This window comes from Gracilinanus agilis, chromosome 3, assembly GCF_016433145.1.
Source record: "Gracilinanus agilis isolate LMUSP501 chromosome 3, AgileGrace, whole genome shotgun sequence".
Taxonomy (NCBI): Eukaryota; Metazoa; Chordata; class Mammalia; order Didelphimorphia; family Didelphidae; genus Gracilinanus; species Gracilinanus agilis.
Window position 1 is genome coordinate 29,401,053 of NC_058132.1, and position 11,038 is coordinate 29,412,090.

An 11,038-nucleotide genomic window follows, 5' to 3' on the forward strand; every position below is an offset into this window, starting at 1 on the left:
TCTCACGGGGGCTCGGGGGCATTCGATACCCGCCAAGGGGGCAGAATAGCCCTTCTGGAAGCCTCATTCAGGTCTCTAACTAGCAACGGGAGAATCCACTTTGGCCTCACCATGAAGAGTCCTCGAACAACGAGGCCTCTCCAAGAATAGAATGAGCTGTTTTAGGAAGTCATGAGCCCCCTTTCCTCAGAAAGATTCAAGCAGAAAATGGAGAACTGCCAATCAGGGATGTGGCAGGGGGAGCTGGGCAAGGGGGCATCCAGGGCCCTTAGGTTAGATTTGTTATGAAACCTCATCTTTTAATGAAGGGAAATATTCCTTTTCCTAACTCGGGTTCCCCTCCTGCCCACCCCTGGTATGTGTCAAGAGTCCATTTTCTGGGTTCTCTGGAGAAATCGGCTCTGTGCAGAGCCACGTGAGGCCCTGCCTGGCTGAGATCTACCTGAAGGATGCGCTTGCTGACGTTGTGAACTTGTCTCACGGCCTTGGGAAATTCAGCAGCCTCCTTTATCTTAGCCGTAAAAGGGGATAATAGCATGAGCCTTGGTGACCTCCTCTGATAGGTGGAAAACCGTTATCTGAGGTCTGGATGGAAAAGATGTTTGGAAGGAGAAGTATAATGAGAGCGAGGAATCCCTCCCCCTTTCCTTTCTCTCTTCCCTCCCATGTCCTCCCCCCTTCCTCTCTCCCTCCCTCCCCATCTCCCCCCATAGCCTGAGGTCAGGGAGGTGCTCCTCTCCCCAGCACCGGCTGTGAAGTTTACTTCATGGCCTCCCATACCCATCCACACCTCTCACTTCTCTTGTCAAGTTTCTGAGTCAAACCGCCTGCTAAACGGGCTCTGGATGCTGGGACTTCGCCCAGGTCTCCCCGTTCCTGGCTGGACAGCCAGGAAACGAGGCTCTGGAGGGATGCCCCAGCTAGAGTTCTTAGAGTCGTTTGCCTTCTAGGACAACCCCTCGTCCTAGAAACACCAACCCGTATTTTGACTCTTAGGAGCTAGCTGGGGTTGGGAGTGAAGGGGGAGGCAGCCAGAGCCAGGTCTTTGGGAGTCAGCTGTCAACCAGTGTTTCTCCAGCTAGGAGTTCGTCTGGGGGACATCGTCTCCTCAGGAGGGGCTCAACTCTCCAAGGATCTCAGAAATGGGCTTCATTAGAGGAAATCCAGCAGCTTCAGTCACACTTTTAATCCAAGGCCGTGCGGGTTAGCCAAGAGACCCTGAAAGATACAAAAGACCTGTTAGAAGGAAAAGTTAAGTTAAGTTGAGGAAAGCGTGTAAGTTTGCAGAGGGCAGAGGCATGGGCAGCAGAGGAAGAGATTCTGGAATTCTGCAGGGGAGAGCTAAGCTCTTACTAAGAGACAGGTGGGGCTGGAGCTGTGTCCTTCCTCCGGTTCTGACCTGGAGGGACTGGCTATTTTCCCTTGCTTGTTCCCTCATCTTCCCATCCTACCTGCTGCTCTGTTATCCTGCTTCCCTGCTGGCTAGTTGATATCTGCTGAGTTCCTGGTGATCCTGAACCATCTGGCCTCTGATTGTGAGACCAGGCCTGGATCCTTTTGGATCTTGGACCTTATTTGGGCCCTGTCAGGCTTACACAGACCCTTTCCTTAAAATCAGCAAAGGGGCTCAGTGGATTGAGAGTCAGGCCTAGAGACGGGAGGTCCTGGGTTCAAATCCGACCTCAGACACTTCCCAGCTGTGTGACCCTGGGCAAGTCACTTGACCCCCATTGCCCACCCTTACCAATCTTCCACCTATGAGACAATACACCGAAGTACAAGGGTTAAAAAGAAAAAAAAAGAAAAAAAATCAGCAAAGCAGGGTTTAGTGTTAGTTTAGCCAAGAACAGGAGTTGGGATTATAGATGGTGAGGAGAGGAGCAGAGTAGGAAAATCACTCCGAAGAAATCTCTGTGAAGAGATATTTCGATATGGGGTTTTTTGGGTAGTTGGCTAGATTAGGATTATCCAAACTTCCCTTTTACCTTCCCTTGTTAAGAAATCCAACATCCATCCCTGATATATAGTGGTCTGTATTTGTTAACTCAAGACAGGCTTTACCTGGACTGAGTCTGTTATCCCACAGTTAACCTAATCACATTGGCCCAGTTTAATCCATTCCCCAAACCCTCTACCCAAGGTGGGCACTGGCAGGTAATGAGGGCTCCTAGAGTGGGCTCTGCTGCACAGTCCTTCATGAAGACCCAGGGAGCACCATACATAAATTCCACTAGCACCCAAGCGCCCTGCCTTCAGGGGTTGCCCCAGTCTTTTCTACACCTAGTGCAGGGCCCCCTCCCTCTTCCCAATGTGTGTTGAACTGAACTGTGCAGAGTGGGCCTTAGGCCCTAGAGCAGTGGTTCCCCAACTTTTTTGGCCTACCATCCCCTTTCCAGAAAAAATATTACTTAGCCCCCTGGAAATTATGAAACTATTTATTGAACTCAGAATAGAATACAAAAAAAGTGTGGCCATCACCGTCCCTCTGAATCGCTGCAGCACCCAGCAGGGGGCGGTGGCGCCCACTTTGGGAATCACTTCCCTAGACCATTCCTCATAGCAAAGGGGCATGGTCCATCCCATTTTTTTATATGGGAGGAAGAAGGACGGATAAGGGAAGGGTCATGAGATGGAAGCTGGGATAAAAGTAGGGCTGGAGAATGAGGGGTGAGGGACGGAGCCAGATGGATAAGAGAAGGTTGTTGTCTGGGGCATCCCCATCTTCTCCGCCCCTCAGGCTCACGACCTAAGTATTCTCCTTGACTCTTCACTCCGTTCCCCTCCAAATCCAATCAGCTGTCAAAGCCTGTCCCGGCTCACCTATATTATGGTTTGTCACTTTTCCTTCCTCCAATCAGGTGGCTAAATTGCAGCCTGGTCAATGAAGGGGCAGGGTTTGGCCCCGAGCCTCACTGTGGAGGTCCTTTTAGTCCTGGGAGGAGCTGATCCCAGCAGGGCCTGCTCACACGGAATGCTTTCACAAACTGAGCCACTATACTATTGCCCTGAAGAGATGACAGCAGACTCTTCCTAACCTCCCTCCCATAAAGATTTCCCCCTTTCCCTCTATCATGAGCCAAGAGATCCCAGTTCCAGTCATCTTGTTCTCATCCTCGTGTCCCTGATGGTGGGAAGGTACTACCACCTTTCTAGGTGACCTGCTCTTCCACTTGGTAGATCCCAGCTAGACACCCCATTAACCCTGTCTCAGCACATGAGCAGGCAGTTTTCGTCTCTACTGCCACATCGACTTTCCATTATTTTCTAGCAGCATCCCATTTGAGAATGGAAACACATTTATTCAGGCCTTCGCTACAGTAGCCAGGACATTCCAAGGCACTGACTGACTTCATTTGCTGGCCAAGTTCAAGTTGAAGTGCTCTGGGTCAAGTCTGCTGCTAGGGTTACTGTCGGCTCACATCTAAATGCATTTGTCCTCAGTGCCATCAACTTTTCCACTGGAGCCTTGAAGTCCTTAGCTGGAGACAGAGGTGACTCTCTGCTTGAGTTCTCCTCTAGTCGGCCATGAATTGTAGCTGCGATTTTAAATCTCTTTGGCCAGCTAGAGCAGTCAGTACAGATATCTCCTGCCAGCGGGATATCCAGAACTAGGATGAAGAGTTACTCATGTAATGGGGATTGAGGGTTTAGGAAACAAAACAGAACCCTAAGCACAGGATGTCAGGTGGAGCCTGGAATTGGGGACAGGAAGTCAAGCATCGAGTATAAGACACTCCTCTATTTCCATCCAAACCCCAGCTCCAGAGAGTCTAGGCAGCCTCATGACAAGGGGGATCCCTGCAAATTTCTTACAAAGGTCACACAGAAACCTAGCAGAAGCAGCTTACTCATAATCATACAAAATACTTTGATGATCTGTCCATGTACAGAATTACATGCCAAATAATAAGAGGAAATGTCTATTTTTCTTTCTTGATCTCTACTTTTTCACTCTCTAGCTTCTTGGCAAATATGGGAGACATATCCTCTTTCAAAGCAAAAACATGTGGGGAAAAAAAGCGAGGAAAAAAAGGGAATTGAGAGTAAAAGTGGGTCAAGGGATCATGTGCCCCTGTTCTTAGAACTTATTCCAAAAAATTTGGGAAAGCAAAAAAGAAGAGAGTGAGAAAAGAATGTTCTGAAGCCTAGAGAAGAGGAGAGTTACGAAAGGGGAAGTATAGAGGGGGTTTGAAAGGCAATGAAGTTTTCAGTCTTTTGTCAGGTCATGTGTGTGTGGTGTGCTTTTAAAATCAAATGCACGCCTAGGGATTGGGGATTAGACAAGTTAAGTAGAAAAGAAAAAAGGCAAGGGATGGGTAGAAAATAAATGATTCATTTCATATTTAACTTCCAACACAGATGTTACTTAATTGTTTCAACAGAGATTTGTTCTCTCTCTGTCTCTCTCTGTCTCTCTCTTTCTCTCTGTAGGGAGAAAGAAGTTAAAAATTTTGTGATTGATACTATAGAGACCAGCACTAACCACCAGGAGATAACTAACATGCATTATGGGGAGAGTGAAACACAGGGTCCAAATAGCCTTTAAAAAAAATCACTCAATTCCCCTCCTGTGACAATTTGTCATTTGAACATCTACCAAAGTGGGTCTGAATAAACAAATATTCATTACGTACCTAGGATTACTTTTCAGTGTGAAGTTTTTGATGCTTGGTGAGGGCTGCACGCCTACTGAAAGTATTCCCGCATTCACTACATGCATAGGGTTTCTCTCCAGTATGAATTCTCTGATGTTGAGTAAGGAATGTGCTGCGGCTGAAGGATTTCCCACATTCAAAGCACTCATATGGTTTTTCTCCAGTGTGAGTTCTCTGGTGGTAATAAAGAGATGACCTTTGGCTGAAGGATTTCCCACATTCACTGCACTCATAGGGTTTCTCTCCAGTATGAGTTTGCTGATGACGAGTAAGGAATGTACTCCGGCTAAAGGCTTTCCCACATTTACTGCATTCATAGGGTTTCTCTCCAGTATGAATTCTCTGATGTTCTGTAAGAGATGAGTTTTGACTAAATGCTTTTCCACATACACTGCATAAATAGGGTTTCTCACCTGTATGGGTTCTATTATGTTTGGTAAGGCATGTGCTCCGGCTAAAGGTCTTCCCACATTCATTACACTCATAGGGTTTTTCACCAGTATGAGTTTTCTGATGTTGAGCAAGGATTGAGAAATACTTAAAGATTTTCCCACAATCATTGCATTCATAGGATTTCCCTCCAGTTTTAATTCTCTGCTTTTCAGGAAGGGATGAGCTTTGGCCAAAGACTTTCCTCGATTCGCCGTTTTCATGGGATTTTTCTTCAGTGTGAAGTTTCTGGTGTTGGGTAAGGCAGGTACTCCGGATAAAGGCTTTTCCACATTCAGTACATTCATAAGGTTTCTCTCCAGTATGAGCTTTCCGATGCTGAATAAGAGCTGAGTAGAAGTGGAAGCCTTTTCCACATTCTCGGCATTCATAGGGTTTCTCTTCTGTATGCATTTTCTGATGTTGAGTAAGAGCTGAGCAGTATCTGAAGGCTTTCCCACATTCCGTACATTCATAGGGTTTCTCTCCAGTATGAATTCTCTGATGTTCAATAATATATGTGCTTCGACTGAAGGTTTTCCCACATTCACTACATTCATAGGGCTTTTCTCCAGTATGTGTTTGCTTATGTTGAGTGAGGGATGCGTGGTAACTGAAGGCCTTCCCACATTCATTGCATTTATAGGGTTTCTCTCCAGTATGAGTCCTCTGGTGGTAATACAGGGATGAATTCTGGCTGAAGGCTTTCCCACATTCATTACATTCATAGGGCTTCTCTCCAGTGTGAGTTCTCTGATGCTGGGTAAGGCACGTGCTGTGGCTGAAGGCTTTCCCACATTCATTACATTCATAGGGCTTCTCTCCAGTGTGAATCCGAAGGTGCCGAATAAGGGCTGAGCAATAACTGAAGGATTTCTCACATTCGTGACATTTATAAGGTTTCTCTATATTATGAATGATCTGATGCCGAATACGGGTTGAGCTATCACTAAAGGTCTTCCCACATTCACCACATTCGTAGGGTTTCTCTCCAGTGTGGATTATCGGATGTACAGTAAGGCATGTGTTCTGGCTGAAGGTCTTTTCACATGCACCACATTCGAAGGGCTTCTCTCCACTGTGACTTCTCCGATGTCGAATAAAGGCAGAGAAGTAATTAAAGGCTTTTCTACATTCATTACATTCATAGAGTTTCTCCTGGCTTCTTTTCTTTTTTCTCTTCAACATATCTTCACACTGACTGGTTACTCTCAGCTTAGAGTTCAAGGGACCATCCCTTGTGGGTTTTTCCATTACTGTCCCCTGAAGGGACCTTTTTTTAGATGTGCCTTTCTTTGAAGCAGATGACTTTACCCTGCTCTCAGTTTGGGTGCTCTGGTCTGAAAGAAATGAAAAAGAGAAACATTCTCTTTTCCCTGTGCTTAGAGAAAACAACAGAAATAAAACATAAAATACTGGCTAGGAGAAATCTTTCACAGATGTCAAAGGCAGCCCTGCATTTTAGGGAATAGGAAAAGTGGGATAAAGACAATTAGTAGAGAGAAGGGAAAGGAGTGTTAATTCAAACCATGAAAAGGGACTATGCAGGAGAGTGTGAAAAGTTAATAGGCTCAGGGACCAAGAGCTGGAAGGGACCTCAGAAGCCCCTTCGTTTCACAAGTGAGGAAACTGAGACCTAGGGAAGATCAGTGACTTACCCAAGGTCATCCAGGCAATGTTAGGGGATAATAAAGAGATAGGCTAATGCCAGACCAAGAACATATGGATCAATGCTAGGTTTTGACCTTAATTCTGACCTCTCACTTTGTTGTCCATTATGCTCTGACCATACACTGGTACTATTATCCTAACCCAGCAGGCATTCCATAAAGGGCTTCCTGGCCAAGGCAGAGATTCCTCAATTTCTAGGTCTTCTTGTTAGGAATGTCTCATGGGAGCTGACCTGGTTGCTCTCTGCTCTTTTGTTTCCATGCATTTCCTTGTTCCAGTCAGCTGACTGGTCCTGGAGCTTCCCAACTTAAGATTACTTCCTTTTACACGTTCTATTGTCTAGCCAAACTGGAACATGAGAGGGTAACCAGACATTTTGGCAAGATTTTCAATGAATGAGCAAGAGGGATTTCCTTTAACCTGTAGTGAGCTAGAACTTTAAATTAGGCCAGAATGTTTCATCTCACAACTCCCCCCCCCTCTCCACCTCAACTTTTTGGCAAATGGAATTTGTATGGCTCTTGGCTATTCAGGAACTTTTTATTCAGTTAGGAATGATCTATACCCTTTGTTTAATCTCCTTCTTATCTTTTAATGAGGTCAGAAATGCTATTTTAGCCAGAATTACAATTTTTCTTCCTCTAAACCTTTTCATAAAATTGCCAGATTCATAAACCTTCACACAGCAACTACATCTGAAATAAGCATTTGGCCATAAACCGCTTATTATTCAACACGGTGACTGTACCAAATTGAAAATAAGGACTGGTCACAGAAAATTAATCAGTGGATGCAGAGGGGCATTTTAAGAAATCATTTTTGTCTAAAATGTCACAGAAATCTGTATCCAGTGAGAAATTTCAGCATGCACACAGACACCTATGCAGACACACATAAAAATATTACTATTCTCTTGGAATAAAATAGAGAATAGCAAAAAGAAATGTAAGTGGAACTAATGAATGTGGTAGGACTGTGATCATTTTTGTGCCTGGTGAGGTGCTTTTAAAAACTTACAGACCAAATTAATACATTTTTTATCTTCTTAAAAATATATGCACCTGGGTCAGCTAGGTGGCTCAGTGGATAGAGAGCCAGGCCTGGAGACTGGAGGTCACAGGTTTCAATTCTGGTCGTAGGAACTTCCTAACTGTGTGATCTTTGGAACTAATACCTAGTATTGGTTGTAAGACAGAAGGTAAGGGTTTTAAATATATATATATATATGTTTGTATGTAACTCCTCAAATGCTAAATATCTTTATAGTAAAGTCCAGCTCCCCGAGCCCCCTCATTCTGCCAGTTCTGCACCCCTCTATCAGATACCAAGCACACAGCAGGGCCTTTTCTATCCTTTTTTTATTTTGGAAAGATCAGGCCATATTCACTATGCTTCTTTGCCTACTCTAACAGGCCAGATGTGAGCAATGAGTGAGTTTGCTCATGTCATACCGAAGCTCTAATGGTGCTTGGGTTTGTTCTGAAGGATAAGATGGGTGAGGAGGGGATGGAGTATTCCAGTGTCTTGATTTTTACATGTGTGATGATTTGCTCGTGAAGGACTAAAGAAGGTGTGAAGGCAGAGAAGGTTCTGGAGCCACAAAAATTCAACAGGGCTGTATTTGGACTTAGAGGACCTGGGGCCGAATCTCAGTTTTGCCACTGACTGCCTTTGTCACCTTGGGCATGTCACTTTTCCTCCCTCGGCCTCAATGTTCTCATCGGTAAAATAGATGGGGGTTAGGTTGGATGACCTGGGACGTCTCTCCTAACACCACTTTCTGGTTCCCAGAGTTGGCTCGTGCCAGCTAAGCTCAGAGAGGCCCTCTCAGTGCCCAAGCCTGGGTGCCAGGTACCAGCTATGGACATGGCCACTCCCAAGACTGGCAGCTAAAATTTAGAGGGCTGTGGATCCAAATCAGAGGAGACGGTAGCCATGCTCTGAGGCCTTCGAGTGTAGAAGTCCAAGTCCTTGTAAGTCCAGGGCCCACGACAGAGCCTGGCACACAGTAGGCACTTAATACTTGTTGATTGGTTAGTGCCTACTCACTGGTATATATATACACACATATGTATATGTATACATGTATGTCAACCGGTCAACAAACATTTATTAAGTATGTATCATGTGCCAGGCTCCAGGGATATGAGCTCAATGAATGACTCAATCCCCAGGAGCAAAGAGCTTCTGTTCCAATCAGGGGTTGGGGGAGAGATGACTAGAGCAAATACAGGGAGAACAGAGTAAAGAAAGACAAATACGAGCAGTTAAAGTAGGTCACTGGGGTGGAGGGGGCAGGACAGAGACTCCCAGGAGCCGGGACAGGCAGGAGAAGCTTCCTACAGACAGTCAAGGCTATGGGCACTTGGGATGAGCCAATTTACTGAAGTGCCTGAAGCAGATGGGGAGATTTTCCCAGAGGAGTTCTATAAGGCAGAAAGGAGGACATTTCCTTCTCTGGGCCCTGAATGACTACAGCAGGGGTCCTCCACCTGGGATATATGAACTCCTGACCAGAAGGCTAGAGAGAATCCAGGACACAAAAAGACCAGAAGATACATGTTAGGGGCACAGCAAGCAGATCGATGGAGGGCTTGCACTGGGGGAGAATGGAGATAAGGTCAGAAAGTTGGGTTGAGGCCAGACTTAAAAGAGGCTAGGGAGGCTGGGTTTTACCCTCCTGGCTGCCCATCTCCACTTGAGGTCCCCTCTGGAGCCAGACTCCTTGTGGCTTCCGAATGGCCCAAGTCCTGGGGAGCCTGAGCCTCTGGGAGGGTCTGTGGTGCTGGGAAAGCTCTGCTGGGGGACCAGCCTTGGCACTGCTGAGGAGGCTCCTCAACATGGTCTCTGGGTGACCATGAGTCTCTCAGTCACAGCCATCCTGGAAAGCTATTGGCCAAGCTAGGAAGGGGCTGTGACCAGTGGAGGCAATGCCTACCTCCAGCCATGAAACTGTGAGTTTCCAAGTATGGAAGGAGAAGCAAGGTCCTGTGGGGGATATAACAAAGTTAGGACCAGGAGGGCCAAGACGCATACAGAGGTGGGAGGGCTAGCCGTCAGAAACGAAGAAGCAGACAGGAAAGCAAAAGGAAGGAGGTGAACTCAGGAGGCCAGAAGCCAAGCAAACATTAGACATCCCTGACCTCTTAAGAAAACATTGAAACCGAAGGAACTCTGTCCCAGACAAGAACAGAACCGATCTCCAGGCATGGGGGGTGGGAGTGGGGAAGGGAGTGAGTCACAGGAGGGAGAAGATTAACTGGTAGCTCCCGGATGGACACGGCACTCCTAACCAGCTAGCCTTTCAAGAATTGGCCGCCTGGCTCATCTCCACTCACCTGGACAGGTGTCTCTTAGTACCTTTGTCTTGTCAGTTCCCTGTAGATCCAGTAGCCATGGCTCTTTCTTTTGTTCCAAATGATAGATGACATTAGGTTCGGATACCACAAGTCCTGCTCATGGGAAAAGAGACCCCCATTACTTGCCAGTAAGCTTGTTTCTCTAAAGTTGTATCAGTCCTGTTAAAGTGGGGTGGGGGGCTTTTGTTGGACACAGGAGTTCTTCAAAAGGTTTCTTCATCTCTCTGGGTATTCAGAGCATGTGACCTGTCATGGGCATGGCTGAGCTCCAAGAGCCCAGGTGCCCCTAGATGTGCTTATGGGATGTCTCCACTTCATGATCCTGCCTGAGGAGCAGGGGAAGAAAAAAACTTCTACAAGAATCCTCAGCCTAGTACTTGGGGAGAAGGAAAACTATGACCTGACTGGGGCTGGGGGTATCTTCAGAAAAACAAGCTTACCAAAAAGTAACAGGGATTACCAAAAGATGGGTAGATTTGTCTCTCGTAGCAAGCACATCATGTAATTAAGAAGCTCGATCCCAAGGACGTGGGCAGTGAGGTTAAGAATAGCTGCTCTACTGAGCATGTCCTACCAGGAGAAAAAAAACACATGAACCTTTAATGGAATGGAGGCCATTCAAGCTTCAAAAAGACCAGAGCTGAAGAGGAACTGGAAAATATTGACACGAGGCCAAAGAAACTTGAGAAGGTAAAGGCATGTGAGTAGCTGGAAGGAATTGTAGAATGAAGTGCTAACATTCCAACAGGGGGAGAAGAAACAAGTGTCCTTTGAGAACCTTAATGTCTTCAAAAGGTATTGTGGAAACAGAAAAACAGAGGGGGTGTGTGTGTGTGATGTGGATTGGTTCTGTTTTGAGAGTTTTAAGAAGAAAAATAGAAGGGAGTGTAAAAGGAATACACTAGTGTAGAAAGGAGAAAGAAA

At 46.1% G+C, this 11,038-nt stretch overlaps 1 protein-coding gene across 2 annotated transcripts; it reads right to left on the reverse strand.

Moving 5' to 3' along the window:
- Positions 1 to 734: 734 nt before the first annotated feature.
- On the reverse strand, positions 735 to 10,645 carry LOC123240090 (zinc finger protein 883-like). 2 transcript variants are annotated; one of them, XM_044667478.1, is made up of 6 exons: positions 10,555 to 10,645; positions 10,094 to 10,207; positions 5,325 to 6,424; positions 4,915 to 5,240; positions 4,635 to 4,829; positions 735 to 1,218 (listed from the first exon to the last, which is right to left on the reverse strand). In XM_044667478.1, exons 3-6 carry the CDS (start codon positions 6,336 to 6,338, stop codon positions 1,185 to 1,187), a joined length of 1,569 nt encoding a protein of 522 aa, XP_044523413.1. In that variant the 5' UTR covers positions 6,339 to 6,424; positions 10,094 to 10,207; positions 10,555 to 10,645; the 3' UTR covers positions 735 to 1,184. The 2 variants fall into 2 exon arrangements, with proteins under 2 accessions (XP_044523413.1, XP_044523412.1); XM_044667477.1 differs by having other exon boundaries at positions 1,148 to 1,218; positions 4,635 to 6,424.
- Between the last annotated feature and the right edge of the window lie 393 nt (positions 10,646 to 11,038).

What these genes read in the sequence shown, in the direction of transcription:
- LOC123240090 (XM_044667477.1), bottom strand. Translation starts at nt 6,338, where the DNA reads ATGGAAAAACCCACAAGGGATGGTCCCTTGAACTCTAAGCTGAGAGTA.